Genomic DNA, 20,515 nt, shown 5'->3' on the forward strand with positions numbered 1-20,515 from the left:
GCGGGGAATTAAAGCGACAGGTGACCGGAAGCTCAGGGTCACCCTTACAGACTGAACGAAGGTGTTCTGCAAAGCGGTCGCCCAATCTGCGTTTGGTCTCCCCAGTGTAGAGGAGACTGCATCGTGAGCAGCAAATACAGTATACTAAATTGCAAGACGTACAGGTACAACATCTCAAATCTAGCAACCGCGGGACCGAAACCGTGACCGTTTTCGGATTTTTCCGGATTTCGGACTTCGCTGTTGGCGGATCCTCGCCGTCCACCGACCTTCCGCTTTTCGCCGTCCGCTGATTCCCTCCGATCCTTGCCGTCCGCTGATTCCCTCCGATCCTCGCCGTCCGCTGATTCCCTCTGATCCTTGCCGTCCGCTGATTCCCTCCGATCCTCGCCGTCCGCTGATTCTCACTGATCCTCGCCGTCCGCTGATTCCCTCCGATCCTCGCCATCCGCTGATTCCCTCCAATCCTCGCCGTCCGCTGATTCCCTCCGATCCTTGCTGTCCGCTGATTCCCTCCGATCCTCGCCGTCCGCTGATTCTCACTGATCCTCGCCGTCCGCTGATTCCCTCCGATCCTCGCCGTCCGCTGATTCCCTCCGATCCTTGCCGTCCGCTGATTCCCTCCGATCCTCGCCGTCCGCTGATTCCCTCCGATCCTCGCCATCCGCTGATTCCCTCCGATCCTCGCCATCCGCTGATTCCCTCCGATCCTCGCCATCCGCTGATTCCCTCCGATCCTCGCTGTCCGCTGATTCCCTCCGATCCTCGCCATCCGCTGATTCCCTCCGATCCTCGCCGTCCGCTGATTCCCTCCGATCCTCGCCATCCGCTGATTCCCTCCGATCCTCGCCATCCGCTGATTCCCTCCGATCCTCGCCATCCGCTGATTCCCTCCGATCCTCGCCATCCGCTGATTCCCTCCAATCCTCGCCGTCCGCTGATTCCCTCCGATCCTCGCCATCCGCTGATTCCCTCCGATCCTCGCCATCCGCTGATTCCCTCCGATCCTCGCCATCCGCTGATTCCCTCCAATCCTCGCCGTCCGCTGATTCCCTCCGATCCTCGCCGTCCGCTGATTCCCTCCGATCCTCGCCATCCGCTGATTCCCTCCGATCCTCGCCATCCGCTGATTCCCTCCGATCCTCGCCATCCGCTGATTCCCTCCGATCCTCGCCATCCGCTGATTCCCTCCGATCCTCGCCATCCGCTGATTCCCTCCGATCCTCGCCATCCGCTGATTCCCTCCGATCCTCGCCATCCGCTGATTCCCTCCGATCCTCGCCATCCGCTGATTCCCTCCGATCCTCGCTGTCCGCTGATTCCCTCCGATCCTCGCCATCCGCTGATTCCCTCCGATCCTCGCCATCCGCTGATTCCCTCCGATCCTCGCCGTCCGCTGATTCCCTCCGATCCTCGCCATCCGCTGATTCCCTCCAATCCTCGCCGTCCGCTGATTCCCTCCGATCCTCGCCATCCGCTGATTCCCTCCGATCCTCGCCATCCGCTGATTCCCTCCGATCCTCGCCGCCCACCGATTCCCTCCGATCCTCGCCATCCGCTGATTCCCTCCGATCCTCGCTGTCCGCCGATTCCCTCCGATCCTCGCCATCCGCTGATTCCCTCCAATCCTCGCCGTCCGCTGATTCCCTCCGATCCTCGCCATCCGCTGATTCCCTCCGATCCTCGCCATCCGCTGATTCCCTCCGATCCTCGCCATCCGCTGATTCCCTCCGATCCTTGCTGTCCGCCGATTCCCTCCGATCCTCGCCATCCGCTGATTCCCTCCAATCCTTTCCGGCTGCTGATTCCCTCCGATCCTTGCCGGTCGCCGATTCGCTCCGATCCTTGCCGGCCGCCAATTCCCTCTGATCCACCGATCCTTGCCGTCCGCTGATTCCCTCCGATCCTCGCCATCCGTTGATTCCCTCCGATCCTTGCCGTCCGCCGATTCCCTCCGATCCTCGCTGCCCACCGATTCCCGCCGACCCTCCGATTCCTGCCAATTCCCGCCGATCCTTACCGTCTGCGGCCCCCCCGGCGCTGCAGTTTTTACCGGTTTCCTTGTCCCTCACCGCTCGATGTCGCCATCTTGGCCGCCACAAAAATGTCCAGTTTTCAGACAATTCCGGTTTTTGGACAGCCGGATTCTAGACGTTGTACCTGTAGATGTAAATCACTGTTTCACCTGGAAGAAGTGTTTGGGCCCTGGAAAGTGGGAAGGGAGGAGGTAAAAGGGCAGGTGTTGCATCTCCTGCACTTGCACGGGAACAAGCCGTGAGGAGGGGAGGGAGTGCTGGGGAGTAGGCCAGGGTGTTGGGGAGGGAGTGGTCCCGTCGGAATGCTGGGAGGGGAGGGGAGGGGGTGCGGGGGGTGATTGAGGAGTGGGCCAGGGTGTTGGGGAGGGAGCGGTCCCTTCGGAATGCTGAGAGGGGAGGGGAGGGGGTGATTGAGGAGTGGGCCAGAGTGTTGGGGAGGGAGCAGTCCCTTCAGAATGCTGGGAGGGGAGGGGAGGAGAAGATGTGATTGGTGGTGGGATCACACTGGAGAAAGTGGAAATGGCGGAGGATGATCCGTTGAATGTGGAGGCTGGTGGGGTGAAAGGTGAAGCATTATGAGACAGTGGAATATTCAAATTTTAATGTTTTAATATTAAATTTAAGTGGCTAAATTTAAAAGAGAATTGGATAAGTATTTGAAAAGGAATAATATAACGGGTGAAAGAGCAGGGGAATGGGATCAGAGAAGATGTGGGAAAATTCCACTTACCGCCACCCATTTATCACCCGTAAGTTAGACGCAGGGCCTCCGACCTTGGTGTACGAACTGAACTGGAAGCGTGCCCACACCATGTTAGCTCGGGTGTCTTTTAGTTGCACAAAGCGTCGGCCTGAAACAGGTGTTAGGCTCCTTATGTCTGCAAATCGGGTTGGTGTGCGGGTTATGGGCCGCTGAATGTGAGACACAGGTGCCAATGGATGGAACGCCTGCTGTACAAGCTCTGCCTCGTTGTACCAAGTCTCGAACAGCCCAACCAGTGTGTAACCATAGAATGTATAGCGCCCTCCAGCTAGGAGGTCCTGAAAGGGCCCGCTGATGGCTTCCCAAACAAGGGTCCGGGAAAATGTTATTCTTTATTGTTGTGGGGCGAGGAGAGGCAAGACCCCTCTTCCTGGGCCCACAGACAAATCGGGCCCGCTGCGCAGGCTCGAGACAACCCTCCCTCACCCCCGCAATACCCGACATACCGGCTGGCTCCGTGAGAGAACCGGCCAATTTCACTGCCCTCCCCGCCCAGCACGGGGGGGGGGGGGCCTGTTTGGGGTTCACAGCGCACCAACGGAATTTGACTCTGGGCTCAGGCAGGCTCGGACTTGCGCTTGCATGGCTGACCTTGTGCCGATTTTGGGTACACTTCGAAACTCTCCCCCAGTAACTCCAGGTGAAGAGATCGCACGGGCACAAGTGTAATGGACTGAAAGGCTTCCTTCTGTGCTGTAATTTCTAAGATTCTGTAAGAATCATATATGAGAGAGCCAGTGATGTATTTTGATGTGGTTTACAGGGTAGGAGTCAGTTTCCAGCTGGGAGCCTTGTCTGCTGGAGCACAGATCGCAAATTCACTGTGTACTGTCTACAATTTCCCCAGCGCCCAATTCAATGGTCAGAATCTTGTGACCAGAATCATCCTGAATTTCTGAAGGGTGCGATCACAGTGACCGAGACTCACAGCTGGTAACACTGTCAGAAAATGAATAAAAGGCCTGGCTTTGTTTAACTTTATTAAAATGCAGTTTCTTTCTAAGTAGCACAATTGAATTATTCCTGTAACATGCTCGACAACAGATAAGAAGGAATTCAGAGGAACATAGGAACAGGAGTAAGCCATCCAGCTCCTCGAGCCTGTCTCTCCATTCAATTAAATCGCAGCTGATTCAATTACTGGGCACTGGAAACACAGACAGAAGTACAACACATAGTGGGGAGGAGATAGAGGAGCAAATTTTCAGGCAAATTGCAGAAGGATGCAAGAACTAGAGAGTAGTGATAACGCCGACTTCAATGATCCGAATATAGATTGGGTTAGTAACAGTGTAAAGGGCAAAGAGGGGAGGAATTCCTGAAATGTGTACTGGAGAACTTTCTTAGTCAGTATGTTTCCAGCCCAATGAGGAAGGAAGCAGTGCTGGATCTGGTTCTGGGGAATGAAGTGGGGCAAGTGGAGCATGTTTCAGTGGGAGAGCATTTGGGCAACAGTGATCATAATATCAGTAGGTTTAGAGTAGTTATGCCAAATGACAAGGAAAAATCAAATGTGAAAATACTCCACTGGAGGGGAGCTAATTTCAGGGGGTTGAAAGAGGATCGGGTCCGGGTGGATTGGAATCACAGATTGACAGGTAAAACAGCAAATGTGCAATGGGAGGCCTTCAAAGAGGAGATAGTTCAGGTACAGACTGGACACATTCCCACAAGGGGGAAAGGATGGATATCCAAAGCTAGAGCTCTCTGGATGGTATAGAGATTAAAGTGAAACAGAAAAGGTTTCTGATAAATAACAGGTAAATAATTGAGTAGAATCAAGCTGAATACAGAAAGTACAGAGGGGAACTGAATAAGGAAATAAGAGGGACAAAGTGAGTATATGGGAATAGATTAGTGGGTAACGTAAGAGGGAACCCAAAGTCTATTATAAACATATAAACAGTAAAAGGGTAGTCAGTGGAAAGGTGGGGCCGATTAGGGCCCAAAAAGGAGATTTTCTTGTGGAGGCAGAGGGCATCATCATCATCATAGGCAGTCCCTCGGGACCGAGGAAGACTTGCTTCCACTCTTCGCATGAGTTCTTAGGTGGATGTACAGCTGCCGTACTAAATGAGTGTGTTGCAACTGTCTTCACTGGAGAAGAGGATGCTGCCAATGTAGCAGTAAAGGAGGAGGCAGTGGCGATATTGGACAGGATAAAAATAGATAAAGAGGATGTACTTAAAAGGCTGGCAGCACTCAAAGTAGAAAAGTCACCCGGTCCGGATGCGATGCACCCCAGTTTGCTGAGGGAAATAAGGCTGGACATTGCAGAGGCTCCGGCCACAATCTCCCAATCCTCCCTGGATATGGGGTGTTGCCAGAGGGCTGGAGGGTTGTAAATGTTTCTCCCCTGTTTAAAAATGGGGAGAGGGATAAACCCGGCTACTACAGGCTAGTCAGCCTAACATTGGTGGTGGGGAACCTTAAAAACCACAATCTGGGAAAAGATTAATTGTCACTTGGAAATATAAGGGTTAATAAATGAAAGCCAGCTCAGACAGCTTTGTTAAAGGCAAGTTGTGTTTGACTAACTTGATTGAGTTCTTTGGTGAAGTAACGGAGAGGGTTGATGAGTGTGGTTGATATTCTGTATATGGACTTTCACAAGATGTTTGATAAAGTACCAAATAATAGACGTATTAGAAAGATTGAAGCCCATGGGATTAAAGGGACAGTGGCTGTTTGCAGATGAAATTGGTGAAGGGACAGAAAACAGAGAGCAGTGGTGAGCGGTTGTGTTACAGGCTGGAGGGAGGTATACAGTGGTTTCCTCCAGGGGTCGGTGTTAGAACCGATATATATTAATAATTAAAGCCTGGACTTGCTTACACAGAGCATAATTTCAAAGTTTGACAATGACACGAAACACGGAAATGCAGTAAACAATGAGGAGGTTAGCAACAGATGTCGGGTGGACACAGACAGAATGGTGAAATGAGCAGACACATGGCAGATACAATTCAATGCAGAGAAGTGTGAAGTGATTCATTGTGGTAGGAAGAATGAAGAGAGGCAATATGAACTAATTGGTACAATTTTAAAGGGGGTGCAAGAACAGAGAGACCTGGGAATGTATGTACACATATCTTTGAAGGTGACAGAATGTTAAAAAGGCTGTTAAAAAGCTTATGGGATGCTTGGCTTTATCGTAAAGCATTGAGTACAAAGGAAAGAAAGTTATGCCAAACCTTTATAAATCACTGGTTAGGCCCCAGCTGGAATATTATGTCCAATTCTGGGCACCACACTTTAGGAAGGATGTCAAGGCCTTAGAGAGGTGCAGAGGAGTTTTACGAGAATGGTATCAGGGATGAAAGACGTCAGTTATGTAGAGAGACTAGAGACACTGGAGTTTCCTTTAAGCAGAAAAGACTAAGGGGAGATTTGATTGAGTTGTTCAAAATCTTGAGGGGTTTTAACATGAGTAAATAGGAGAAACTGTTCCCAGTGGCAGAAAGGTCGGTAACCAGAGGACACAGATTTATTTGGCAAATGTAATCGGTAAAAGAACCAGAGGTGACATGAGGGAAAAATAATTTACTCAGCGAGTTCTGATGATCTCATGGCCCGGCATATCCCTCACTCTACCATTACCATAAAGCCAAGGGACCAACCCTGGCTCAATGAGGAGTGTAGAAGAGCATGCCAGGAGCAACACCAGGCATACTTAAAAATGAGGTGTTAACCCGGGGAAGCTGTATCAGAGGACTACATGCATGCTAAACAGCGGAGGCAGCATGCTATAGACAGAGCTAAGTGATCCTACAATCAATGGATCAGATCAAAGCTCTGCAGTCCTACCACATCCAGTCATGGATGGTGTGGACAATGAAACAACTAACGAGAGGAGGAGGCTCCATGATATCCCCATCCTCAAAGCTGGCTGTGGTAGTTGGAGGTCAATCATCTCAGCCCCAGGACATTACTGCAGGAGTTCCTCAGGGCAGTGTCCTAGGCCCAACCATCTTCAGCTGCTGAATGACCTTCCCTCCATCATAAGGTCAGAAGTGGGGATGTCCGCTGATGATTGCAGAGTGTTCAGTTCCATTTGCAATTGCCCAGATAATGAAGTGGTCCGTGCCCACATGCAGCAAGACCCGGCCAAAATTCAGGCTTGGGCTGAGTGGCAAGTAACAATCGCACCACACAAGTGCCAGGCAATGACGATCTTCAACAAGAGAGAGTCGGACCACCTCCCATTGTCATTAAAGAGCATTACCATCGCCCAATCCCTCACTATCAATATCCTGAGGGTCACCATTGACCAGAAATTGAACTGGACCAGCTACATAAATACTGTGGCTACAAGAGCAGGTCAGAGACTGGGTATTCTGCGGTGACTATCTCACCTCCTGACTTCCCAAAGCCTTTCCACCATCTACAAGGCACAAGTCAGGAGTGTGATGGAATACTCGTCACTTGCCTGGATGAGTGCAGCTCCTACAACACTCAAGAAGTACAACACCATCCAGGGCAAAGCAGCCCACTTGATCAACACCACATCCACCACCTTAAACATTCCCTCCACCACTGGTGTAAAGTCCTTACTCTACAGTATGAAACCACACGAGGCACATTCTGGGGACAAGGTCACTCTGTGACCTTAACTCTTTATTCACAGGACTCCAAAGATGATGACCCTGCGTGGGACCTCCCTTTTTATATCTATGTGATCAGGTAAGGAGTGTCTTCCACAAGTTCACCCCTTGTGGTCAAGGTGTGCATCTAGGTTGAGTGTATACAGTAATATAGTGGTGTTGCATTGTGGTTACATACATGACATCACCTCCCCCCCCCCCCCCAAAGTCTTATTGGGATCATAGGTTTAGTCTTTCATAGGTTTGGTCTACGCTTCCTCGTGGAGCGCCGCAGTTGGGGCTCTGGTTGTTGGACACTGACGTGAGTGTCTGTCACCTGTGGTGATTCCGGCCTGTCCGGGTTGACTGCAGGGACTGTGAATTCTTCTGATTGCTCTTGTTGCTCATTCACTAGCAGTGTTGTGAGCTCCATCTCATGGTCTACTTCAGGTTCCTCTGTGTCGGTGCTGAACCTTTTTTTTACTTGGTCCAGATGCTTGCGGCATATCTGACCATTGTTGAGTTTTACCACGATGACCCTATTCCCCTCTTTGTCAATTACAGTGCCCTCAAGTCATTTGGGCCCATTGGCATGATTGAGGACGAAGACGGGATCATTTATGTCTATACATCGCTCCCTCGAATTACGGTCATGGTACTCGTTTTGTAACTTGCGCTTGCCCTCAACTATGTCGGTTAGGACTGGGTGAATGAGGGACAACTGAGTTTTGAGTGTCCATTTCATTAGTAGCTCTGCGGGCGGGACCCCCATGAGCGAGTGCGGTCGGGATCTATAGGCCAGCAGGAGATGCGATAGGCGGCATTGTAGGGAGGGTCCTTGAATCCTGACCATACCTTGCTTAATGATTTGGACCGCATGTTCTGCCTGGCCATTGGAGGCTGGTTTGAATGGTGCAGTCCTGACGTGGTTGATGCCATTGCCTGACATAAACGCTCGTAATTCGTAGCTTGTGAAACATGGGCCATTATCACTAACCAGGATGTCTGGCAAGCCATGGGTTGCAAAGATTGCACGTAGGCTTTCCACGTTGGTGGATGACGTGCATGAATTCAGAATGATGCACTCGATCCATTTCGCGTACACATCTACCACAATAAGGAACATCTTACCCATGAACTGGCCCGCGTAGTCAACATGAATGCATGACCACGGCTTGGTGGGCCAGGGCTACGGCTGAGCGGGGCCTCCCTGGGGGCATTACCCAGCTGGGCACACGTCGTGCACCTGCGAACACAGTGTTCCAGGTCTGAATCAATTCCAGGCCACCAAACGTGTGACCGGGCAATGGCCTTCATCAGCACAATGCCTGGGTGCTCGCCGTGGAGTTCCCTGATGAATGCCTCCCTGCTCTTCTGGGGCATAACTACCCGGCTGCCCCATAGTAGGCAGTCGGCTTGGATGGAGAGCTCATCCATCCATCTGTGGTACGGTCTGACCTCCTCAGGGCATGCTCCGTGTGTGGGCGCCCAATCCCCAGTCAGGACACATTTCTTAATCAGGGATAGGAGGGGATCTCTGTTTGTCCAGATTTTGATCTGGCGGGCTGTGATGGGGGAGCCTGCGCTGTCAAAGGGATCGACAGCCATGACCATCTCGGTGCTTTTCTCCGCTGCCCCCTCAGTGGTGGCCAGTGGAAGCCTGCTGAGCACGTCAGCGCAATTTTCAGTGCCTGGCCGGTGCCGGATGGAGTAATCATAAGCAACCAGCGTGAGAGCCCATCGCTGTATGCGAGCTGATGCGTTGGCATTGATAGCCTTGCTATCTGACAACAGGGATGTTAATGGCTTGTCATCCGTCTCTAATTCAAACTTCTTACCAAAGAGGTACTGATGCATTTTTTTTACACCATAGACACATGCAAGCGCTATCTTCTCGACCATCCCATATCCCCGTTCTACTTGAGAGAGTGACCTGGAGGCATAAGCCACAGGTTGTAGTTGACCCTCAGCATTGCCCTGCTGCAACACACACCCTACCCTATAGGAAGATGCATCACATGTCAGAACCAATTTTTTACAGGGGTCGTACAGGGCCAACAACTTGTTTGAACAAAGTAGGTTTCGTGCCTGATCAAAAGCTCGTTCCTGACAGTCCCCCCAAAACCAATTGCAACCTTTACACAGGAGCAGGTGTAGCGGCTCCAACAACGTGCTCAAGTTTGGCAGAAAGTTCCCAAAAAAATTTAACAGTCCCAAGAATGAACGCAACTCCGATGTGTTGCCGGGCCTGGGTGCTTGTCGAATCGCCTCTGCTTTGGATTCAGTGGGCCGAATCCCATCTGCAGCAACCCTCCTGCCCAGAAACTCAACCTCAGGAGCTAAGAACACACATTTAGACTTCTTCAGTCGCAGGCGTACCCGGTCAGCGTAGCACCTTCTCCAGGTTGTGGAGATGTTCCTCGGTGTCTCGACCCGTGATGAGGATCCTGGAATACGATCGTTCCAGGAATGGATTTAAGCAGGTTTTCCATGTTACGTTGAAAAATCGCGGCTGCTGATCGAATGCCAAACGGACACCTGTTATAAACGAACAGTCCCTTGTGCGTGGTGATGGTGGTCAGTAGTTTAGATTCGTCGGCCAGTTCCTGGGTCATATAGGCTGAAGTGAGGTCCAACTTGTTGAACAGTTAGCCGCCTGCCAGCATGCGAAGAGGTCCTCCGCTCTCAGGAACGGGTATTGATCTTATAGAGACACCCAATTGATGGTGGCCTTGTAGTCACCACAGATCCTGACAGAGCCATCCGCTTTTAGTACGGGAACGATGAGTCTCGCCCAGTCACTGAATTCAACAGGCGAGATGATGCCCTCTCTTAACAGCTGGTCCAATTTGCTCTCGATCTTTTCCCGCATCACATACGGCACCGCTCTGGCTTTGTGATGCACTGGCCTGGCGTCCGAGGTGATGTTTATCACTACTTTAGTGCTTTTGAAAGTCCCAACGCCAGGTTGGAATAGTGAATCGAATTGTTGTAGGACTTGTGAGCATGAACTTCGCTCCACAGATGACATTGCGTGAACATCCCCCAATTTCCAGTTCATCTCGGCTAACCAGCTCCTTCCCAACAGTGCGGGACCATTGCCCGGGACAATCCAGAGCGGCAGCCGATTCACTAATCCATTGTGTGTGACAGCCAACATTGCACTGTCTAGCACCGGAATGATATCTTTAGTGTAAGTCCGTAATTCTGTCTCAATACGTGCTAATTTGGGTCTACTGGCTTTAAGTGGCCACAGCTTCTCAAATTACTGAACGCCCATGAGTGACTGGCTGGCCCCAGTGTCCAGCTCCATGCGTACTGGGATACCGTTTAATAAAACCCTCATCATCATTGGTGGCATTTTGGTGTATGAACTGTGAATATTCGCCGCATGGTCCCGCTGAACCTCAGCATCCATCGATTTGCCCAAAAGTCATCCTGCCTCAAAGAACCCTCTTCTGCTCCGTCCGCCTCATATATTAGTCTGGTTGCAGACTTCCTGCACATTCGAGCTAAGTGGCCACTGAGATTGCAGTTCCTGCAGACAAACTGTTGAAATCTGCAAGATCTAGCTGAGTATTTTCACCCACACCTCCAGCATGAGTTAAAGTTTCCATTGTTGGAAACAAAGGGACTATGGCCAGGCATTCTGCGCTGACTGTCCCTTTGACTGCTTTAAGTACCCTATTAGTGGGAGTCAATGGCCCAATCCTGGGCCGCATTGTCCACTGTGATGACGTGAATGTCTGTTCAGCCTGCCATTGTCTCTGTTGAAGTCCTACTCTGGGGTCTATTGCTGCCTGGGGAGTGTCGGACTGCACCTGCCTGCCTGCGGGGCTCTGAGTCGTATTGATGATGTTGACTTCCTGATCCATCGCCGCGTTAGAGGCAGAATTGCACGCGTATATTATTTTTGTCTCTTCCTCCCCCGCCATGAAAGTTTGAGCTATCAACACCGCCGCTTCCAAGGTCAAATCCTTGGTCTCAATTAATTTGCGGAAAATTCCTGCATGACCGATGTCCTCGATAAAGAAGTCCCTTAGCATCTCCCCCCTGCAGGAGTCTGTGAACTTACAGAGGCTGGCCAAACGCCGGAGGTCCGCTACAAAGTCCGGTATGCTCTGTCCTTCACGACGTCGGTGGGTGTAGAATCTGTGTCGGGCCATATGTATGCTACTCGCCGGTTTGAGGTGCGCCCCGATCAATTTGCTAAGTTCTTCAGAGGTTTTGTCCGCCGCCTTTTTGGGTGCTAGTAATTCCTTCATGAGCGCGTAAGTCTTTGGTCCGCAGCTGGTCAAAAGATGAGCCCTTCGCTTGTCGGCCGCTGCATCCCCCAGCCATTCTTTCGTAACGAAGCTTTGCTGAAGCCTCTCGACAAAATCGTCCCAGTCTTCCCCAACACAGTACCGTTCCTCTGTGCTACCGGTGGCCATTCTCGTGGGTCGTGAATTCCCGTTTCTCGTCGCCAATGTAAAGTCCTTACTCTACAGTATGAAACCACATAAGGCACATTCTGGGGACAAGATCACTCTGCGACCTTAACTCTTAGTTTACAGGACTCCAAAGACGATGACCTTGCATGGGACCTCCCTTTTTATACCTGTGTGATCAGGTAAGGAGTGTCTCCCACAAGTTCACCCCTTGTGGTTAAGGTATGCATCTAGGTTGAGTGTATACAGTAATACAGTGGTGTTGCATTGTGGTTACATACATGACAACTGGCGCACTGTGGCTGCAGTGTGTACCATCTACAAGATGCGTTGCAGCAACTTGCCAAGGCTTCTTTGAAAGCACCTCCCAAACTGCTGACCTCTACCACCTAGAAGGACAAGGGCAGCAGGTCCTGCAAGTTCCCCTCCAGGTGACACCATCCTGACTTGGAAATATATTGCAGTTCCTTCATAGTCAATGGATCAAAATCCTGGAACTCCCTCCGTAACAACACTGTGGGAGTACCTTCACTATACGGACTGCAGCGGTTCAAGAAGGCAGCTCACCACCACTTCTCAAGGGCAATTAGTGACATGCAATAAATGCTGGCCTCCCCAGTGATCGCACATCCCAGAAACGAATAAATGAATATAAAATTCATTTCAATCTCCATGTGAGTAAACTGGCTGACTTGGCTGTTGTCAACAGTAATTCAAAAAGGAAACAATTAATTTCAAATAAACAAATCACTCAAATAAACCTTCCCTTGTAAAATAAAACGTTCCCAATAGCTCAGTTTTTGTGGCTGGGGTGTTCTCACCAACCCAGCCTTGGCTCAATGGGGAGCACTCTTGCTCTGCTTTACAAGGGGAGGAGATAAACCTAAATCAGTATTTTATATATAAGCTAAAAGCTCATTATAACACTCTGTGGATGTTCTATTCAGAACGGAATTTAAAGATATGATCAGTTCTTAATGTACAATGGATTTGTATCTGTCCCAGGGACAAATTAAACTTCAGGTTTTGATGGTAATAAGTGGTGGATGAATGATTGTGCAGAGTGTGGGATGGATTGTCTGATACAATGGAATGATCACAATGTTATAAATGTTTTTAATGTTCAATAAATCCTAATTTAAATAAATGGGAGCACACTTGCCTCTGAGGCTGAAGGTTGTGGTTCAAATCCCACTCCAGAGACTTGAGCCCATAATGCAGGCTGACATTCCACTGCAGTACTGAGGGAGTGCTGCACTGTCAGCGGTGCCGTTTTTCGGATGTGCCGTTAATCTCAGGCTCCCTCTGTCCTCTCGGGTGGGTGTAAAAGTGATGACACTTCAAAGGTACTTCATTGGCTGTAAGGAGCTTTGAAACATCCTAAAAGGTGCTATATAAATGCAAGTCTTTCATTTAATTTGAGCAGAGAATGAATCCACTGAGGTGAATTGTTACATGGCCCGCTGCAGCCCCTTCATGTGGAAAGAACAGCTCTGAGCCTGGGACAAACCACCTCCACCCTGATTGTTCTGGTCCAGCTGCCCATTCACAATAACACATTCAACTCTACACAGCCATTTGTTTACAGTCTCGGCGCGTGTGCACATTACATCGCCGATCACCTTCAGGCACATGTACATTCCTGTAAAGAGCCAAGGAACGACATCGCAATAGAGCAGGCCAGGTCTAAATGTGGAAACAGTGTACAAATGTTTTCTGATCTGCTTCAGTGAATGCCACATCTTCTCGCATTCCATAAATTGGGTTTTTACAAAATTGAAAGGCTTCACCTGTTTGTACAAGGTTTACTGGGGTTTATAGGGAACAAGAGCTCTGTGGCCTGAGGGGGGAAATGGTCTGATTTAAAAATAAATTACCTTCAGGTAAATGCCCGATGCTGTTTTCTTTATCTGGAAGTGTGGCTGATGGATGACCTTTAACTCCTGTCCTTTCCAATGTTCTCTGCTCCCCGCTAATGCTGCTGTTAGTTGTACTTCTGCTGCCTTGCCCAAGGCAGTGAGTGTTGCCGGTTATTGGACAGAGGACCTTGTAGATCATCGTGTTTCTGTCCTCGCCTAATGCCCGCCCCAATGCAGTTCCAGCCAGAGTGGCTACATACCAAGTAGGAGCAGTAATCCCCACTGACTGATTCTCCCCCTTCCCAGCCCACACCCAGTGAAGTACATTTAAAGTGTAATCATTGTTGCATTGTCGGAAATGCGGCAGCCAATTTGCACTCAGCAAGCTCCCACACAGCAATGTTGTAATGACCAGATCATCTGATCTTTTTTGTAATGTTGATTGAGGGATTAAATATTGTCCAGGCCGTCGGAGATAACTCCCGGCTCCTCTTCCAAATAATGTCATGGGATCTTTTACGACCACCTGAGAGAGCAGACGGAGCCTCGATTTAACGTCACATCCAAAAGGCAGCACCTCTGACAGTGCAGCGCTCCCTCAGCACTGCACTGGAGTGTCATAAGAACATAAAAACAGAAGAAATAAGAGCAGAAGTAGGCCATCTGACCCCTCGAGCCTTTCAATAAGCTCATGAATCATCCGATCCTGGCTTCAAATCCACTTCCCTGCCCGCTCCCCTTACATACTTCCTAATCTTTCAAACATCTGTCGATCTCCAACTTAAATATCGGTCCAATGTCTGAAATCCATCAACCTCAGGGCCGGGTCCGTGCCGGTTTTTGAGTTTTGCCGGATTTCGGACCTCGCTGTTGGCACTCCTCGCAGCTCACCAATCCTCCGCTCCTCGCAGCTCACTGATCCTCCGCTCCTCGCAGCTCACTGATCCTCCGCTCCTCGCAGCTCACCGATCCTCCGCTCCTCGCAGCTCACTGATCCTCCGCTCCTCGCAGCTCACCAATCCTCCGCTCCTCGCAGCTCACTGATCCTCCGCTCCTCGCAGCTCACTGATCCTCCGCTCCTCGCAGCTCACCAATCCTCCGCTCCTCGCAGCTCACTGATCCTCCGCTCCTCGCAGCTCACCAATCCTCCGCTCCTCGCCACTCACCAATCCTCCGCTCCTCGCAGCTCACTGATCCTCCGCTCCTCGCAGCTCACCAATCCTCCGCTCCTCGCCACTCACTGATCCTCCGCTCTTCGCCACTCACTGATCCTCCGCTCCTCACCGCTCACCGATCCTCCACTCTTCGCCACTCACTGATCCTCCACTCCTCGCCACTCACCGATCCTCCACTCTTCGCCACTCACCGATCCTCCGCTCCTCGCCACTCACTGATCCTCCACTCTTCGCCACTCACCGATCCTCCACTCTTCGCCACTCACCGATCCTCCACTCTTCGCCACTCACTGATCCTCCGCTCCTTGCTGCCTGACGATTCTCGCCCGCGGCTCCCCGGCGCTGAGGTTTTTTTTACCGGTTTCGTCGTCCCTCACTTCCTGATGTCGCCATCTTTGCTACCTCAAAAATGTCCAGTTTTCGGACAATTCCGGTTTTGGAATTCCGGATTCGGGATGTTATACCTGTATATTCAATGACCCACACTCCACTGCTCTCTGGGGTAGAGAATTCCAAAGATTCATAACCCTTTGAGAGAAGAAATTTCTCCTCATTGCCGTTTTAAATGGGCAACCCCTTATTCTGAAACTATGCCCCCTAGTTCTGGACACCCCCACGAGAGGAAACATCCTCTCTGCATCTACCCTGTCAAGCCTCTTCAGACTCTTATACATTTCAATAAGATCAGCTCTCAGTCTTCTAAACTCCAATCAATACAGGCCTAACCTGCTCAACCTTTCTTCATATGGCAACCCCTTCATCTCAGGAATCAACTTAGTGATCCTTCTCTTAACTGCCTCCAATACAAGCATATTGCTCTTTAAATAAGGAGACCAATACTGTACGCAATACTCCAGGTGTGGTCTCACCAATGCCCTGTACAGTTGTATCAGGAATTCCTTACTTTTATATTCCATCCCCTTTGCAATAAAGGCCAACATTCCATTAGGCTTCCTATTACCCCCAGATCCCTCTGTACCACAGTATTTTGTAATCTCTCTCCATTTAAATAATAAGTTACCATTTTATTTTTCCTACCAAAGTGGATAACCTTACCTTTTCCCACATTATACTTCTTCTACCAAATTTTTGCCCGCTCACTTAGCCTATCTATATGCCTTTGCAGATCCTTTACGTCCTTCTCACAACTTGCTTTCCCATTTATCTTTGTATCATCAGCAAATTTGGCTAAATTACACTCATTCCCTTCATCCAAATCATTAATACAGATTTTAAATAGTTGAGGCCCCAGCACCGATCCCTATGGCATCCAACTAGTTACAGTTTGCCAACCTGAAAATAACCCATTTAGCCCTACTCTCTGTTTTCTGTTAGTTAGCTAATCCTCTATCCATGCTAATATATTACCCTCAATCCCTTGAGCTCTTATCTTGTACACTAACCTTTTATGCGGCACCTTATCGAATGCCTTCTGGAAATCCAAATACACGACATCTACTAGTTCCCCTTTATCCACCCTACTCGTTACATCCTCAAAGAACTCCAGCAAATTTGTCAAACACGATATCCTACTTCATAAAACCATGCTGACTCTGCTTGACTGTATTATGATTTTCTAAATGTTCTGTTATTATTTCCTTTATAATGGACTCCAGCATTTTCCCAATGACAGATGTTAGGCTAACTGGTCTATAGTTTCTTGCTTTCTGTTTCCGTCCTTTCTTAAATAGTAACGTTACATTTGTTGTTTTCCAATCCGCTGGGATTTCTCCAGAATCAAGGAAATTTTGGTCGATTACAACCGATGCATCCACGATCTCTGCAGCCTCCTCTTTTAAGACCCTCAGATGCAGGCCATCAGGTCCCAGGGACGTGTCCACCTTTAGTCCAATTAGTTTGCTCGGTATTTTTTCTCTCGTGATTGTTTTAACTTCCCCCCCTGCCCCCACAATAGCTCATTGATTATCAATTATTGAGATGCTTTTAGTGTCTTCTACCGTGAAGACTGATACAAAATGTTTGTTCAAAGTTTCTGCCATTTCCTTGTTCCCCATTATTAATTCCCCAGTCTCTTCCTCTAAGGGACCAATGTTTACTTTAGCTACTCACTTCTTTTTATATACCTGTCGAAGCTCTTACTGTCTGTTTTTGCATTTCTTGCTAGTTTACTCTCATAAACTATCTTCTCTCTCTTTCACATTTTTTTAGTCATCCTTTGCTAGTTTCTAAAAATGCCCCAATCCTCTGGCCTTCCACTATTCTTCGCAACATTGTATGCCTTTGTTTTCAATTTGATATCATCTGATACTTCCTTAGTTATCCACAGATAGTCCATTCTTCTCTTCGAGTCTTTCTTTCTCACTGGAATATATCTTTGCTGAGAGTTAGGAAATATCTCCTTAAATGTTTGCCACTGGTTATCTACCATCTTAGCCTTTATTTTATTTTCCCAGTCCACTTTATCCAACTCTGCCTTCATACCTTTGTAATAACCTTTATTTAAGTTCAAGACACCAGTTTGAGACCTAGCTTTCTCATCCTCAAACAGAATTTGAAATTCTACCGTGCTATGATCACTCTTCCCAAGAGGATCCTTCACTACGAGATCATTAATTAATCCAGACTCATTGCACATTACCAGATCTAAAATAGTTTGCTCCCTGGTTGGTTCCACAACGTATTGTTCCAAGAAACCATCCCACATACACTCTAAGAACTCTTCCTCAAGGCTATTTTTAACAATTTGATTTGTCCAATCAATATGAAGATTAAAATCACCCATGATTATTGCCGTTCCTTTCTTACAAGCCGCCATTATTTGTTGATTTATACTCTATCCTGCAGTGTGGTTACTGTTTGGGGGCCTGTAGACCACTTCCACCAGTGACTTCTTTCCCTTATTACTTCTTATCTCCACTCAAACTGATTCTACATCTTGATTTTCTGAGCCAATATCATTTCTCACTACTGCACTGATTTCCTCCTTTATTAGCAGAGCTACCCCACCTCCTTTTCCTTTCTGCCTATCCCTCCGAGATTGGAAAGACCCCTGAATATTCAGTTCCGAGCTTTGGTCATCTTGTAACCACGTCTCTGCAATGGCGATAAGATCAGACCCATTTATTTCTATTTGCACCGTCAACACATATATCTTGTTACAAATGCTGTGTGCATTCAGATAAAGAGCCTTTAATTTTGTCTTTTTACCATTTATCCCTACTCGACCCCACATTCTAAGGCACTCTTATGGGTATATGCTCTGTCCCTTCCTGTCACACACTGTTTATCATGACCCTACGCTTCTCATCTCTCTTTGACTTTTTAAATTTCCACTCACCGAATCCCTCCCAGTAATCCAGAGATTATTACCTTTGTGGTTCTGCTATTTAATTTAGCCCCTAGCTGCTCATACTCTCTCAGCAGAATCTTTCTTTGTCCTACCTATGGCATTGGAACCTACGTGGACCACGACAACTGGATCTTTCCCCTCCCACTCCAAGTTCCTCTCCAGCCCAGAGGAGATGTCCTTAACCCTGGCACCAGACAGGCAACACAGCCTTCTGGACTCACGCTCTCGGCTGCAGAGAACAGAATCTATCCCCTTAACTACACTGTCCCTACCACTACCGCATTTCTTTTTGTTCTCCCCACTTCAATGGCCCCCTATACCACGGTGCTGAAATCAGTTTGCTCATTCTCCCTGCAGTCCATGCTCTCGTCCACACAGGGCATAAGAACCTCATACTTATTGGACAATTGCAAGGGCTGAGATTCCTCCATCACTACATTCTTATCGCCGAGAGCATGCAGAAAGCAAGCGCAGGCAGCGGAAGGAGCGTGCGGCAAACTAGACTCCCCACCTACCCTTTCCTTCAACGACTGTCTGTCCCACCTGTGACAGAGACTGTAATTCCCGTATTGGACTGTTCAGTCACCTGAGAACTCGCTTTTAAAGCGGGAGCAAGTCTTCCTCGATTTTGAAGGACTGCTTATGATGATGATGACTACATTCTGAGTTCCCATACTTGCCTCACTCATAGTCACCCCCTCCTGTCCCTGACCATACACCAAATTTGAATGATTTAACTTAAGGGGTGTGGCTCTCTGCTGGAACACAGTGTCCAGGTAACTCTCCCCCTCCCTGATGTGTCGCAGTGTCTGAAGCTCGGACTCCAGCTCATCAACACGGAGCAGAAGTCCCTCGAGCTACAGACACTTACTGCAGATGTGGTCATCGTGGATCAAACTGGTGTCCACCAGCTCCCACATGCTGCCGCTGCAGCACATCGCCTGCCCTGCCATCTCAGATTTATGTGCTCAAGTCTCTGGAGTGGGACTTGAACCCACAACCTTCTGACTCAGAGGTGAGGGTGCTACTCACTGAGCCACCGGCTGCCACAAATTGTTCAAATATCCTGCCAGCTATGGGGCAGTGGAAGTACACACATGTCATTACACCTCAGTTTCTAGACTTCTTTTCAAATAAGTCCCGCTCTTTCTCATGTGCAATTGATGAGCTTCTTTCTCATTATGGGTTTGTTTCTGATTCTGTTCTGGACAGACGTCCGTCTGATTCTCCACACTGAGCACACAGCTCACTCGCAGTATGTTCAGGCATCCCTCTTCCTGTTCCATCCATCTTCCCACTGCTGAATGAAAAGAATAAAGCATTAGAAGGGTCTGGAATCTCCCTGTCCTGTGTTACCCACACCTTCCAACCCACTGTCTTCAAATCAGTGGCTACAGAATCCTCACGGAGCTCAGGAAATAGGATTATAAGCAAACAATGGGGAGAACCACAATCTAATTCAGATGATTGATGTCGGGGTAGGATGACATCATTTGGTGAGGCCAACACAAAATCCTCTTTAATGATTTAATGCTGTTACTCGCTAGACATGCTGGTGAGCTGCATTTCCATATAGTGAGTGATTGCATCCAGGGTCCTGTAATTAAATCCAAATGGTAAATGCTTCAATAACCTGGCCTGCAACAAGAGACAGTCAAACGGTTCTCCCTGCACTGACCTGTCGCTGGTCTGTGGTGCTGACCCCACAGCGGATGTAAGGCAGCCCCTGCAGACAAGTGCCCTTTGTGTACCGGGATTGATTCACCAGAGTCTGTAATTCTGTTACAGTAATCACATCACCGTCACTTTACACAGACACAGTGATTGGGGTCAATCAATGGAAAGAGGGGCTTTGACCAATCAGTGGGCTCCATTGGCCTCATGATCAACCGACGGAGCTCAATGTGAACCGAAAATTGGCCCAGGATTTAAAAAACAACTTTCTACTTAAAGAAAAAATCAAAGTAGCCATTCTAAGTAAGAATATCATACTCAGAAAATCGCCGCAATGGCAGATGCCGAGAAACGGTAACATAGAATCAGGAAATCTCCAGCACAGAAGGAGACCTTTCAGCCCAGTGTCTGTACTGGTGCGGACTCTTCAACTGGTATCTGCCCCAATCCCATTTCACTGCCCGCTCCCCTTATTCTTTTATATTCTTCCTTTTCAAGTGTTTACCTGATTTCCTTTTAAACGATAGCACCAAAATCCGTTTGAGGTAAAGTATTCCACGTGCTAGTAATCGTCTGTAAGAAGAAATATCTTCTAACATTCCCCTTTATCTCTGTACTGAGAATCCTCAATCTGGTTTCACCCTTTAGCACCTCTAACCCCGAATCAATACCCAGGCCCAGAAAG

At 48.8% G+C, this 20,515-nt stretch overlaps 1 protein-coding gene across 1 annotated transcript; it reads right to left on the minus strand.

The window, feature by feature from the left end:
* Positions 1-539: 539 nt before the first annotated feature.
* Positions 540-19,109, minus strand: LOC139275600 (dentin sialophosphoprotein-like). The gene is made up of 3 exons (XM_070892770.1): positions 19,028-19,109; positions 13,268-13,454; positions 540-2,088 (listed from the first exon to the last, which is right to left on the minus strand). Exons 1-3 carry the CDS (start codon positions 19,107-19,109, stop codon positions 540-542), a joined length of 1,818 nt encoding a protein of 605 aa, XP_070748871.1.
* Between the last annotated feature and the right edge of the window lie 1,406 nt (positions 19,110-20,515).

This window comes from Pristiophorus japonicus, chromosome 11, assembly GCF_044704955.1.
Source record: "Pristiophorus japonicus isolate sPriJap1 chromosome 11, sPriJap1.hap1, whole genome shotgun sequence".
NCBI classification, from domain to species: domain Eukaryota; kingdom Metazoa; phylum Chordata; class Chondrichthyes; family Pristiophoridae; genus Pristiophorus; species Pristiophorus japonicus.

Excerpts from the sequence above, each read along its gene's own strand:
- LOC139275600 (XM_070892770.1), bottom strand. The coding sequence starts at position 19,109 with ATGGCAGGGCAGGCGATGTGCTGCAGCGGCAGCATGTGGGAGCTGGTG. Across the intron at positions 13,455-19,027 it reads CCACGATGACCACATCTGCA|GAATGTACATGTGCCTGAAG; the intron begins GTAAGTGTCTGT and ends GGCTCTTTACAG. Across the intron at positions 2,089-13,267 it reads AAGGGGCTGCAGCGGGCCAT|ATGGCGACATCGAGCGGTGA; the intron begins GTAACAATTCAC and ends GTGGCGGCCAAG.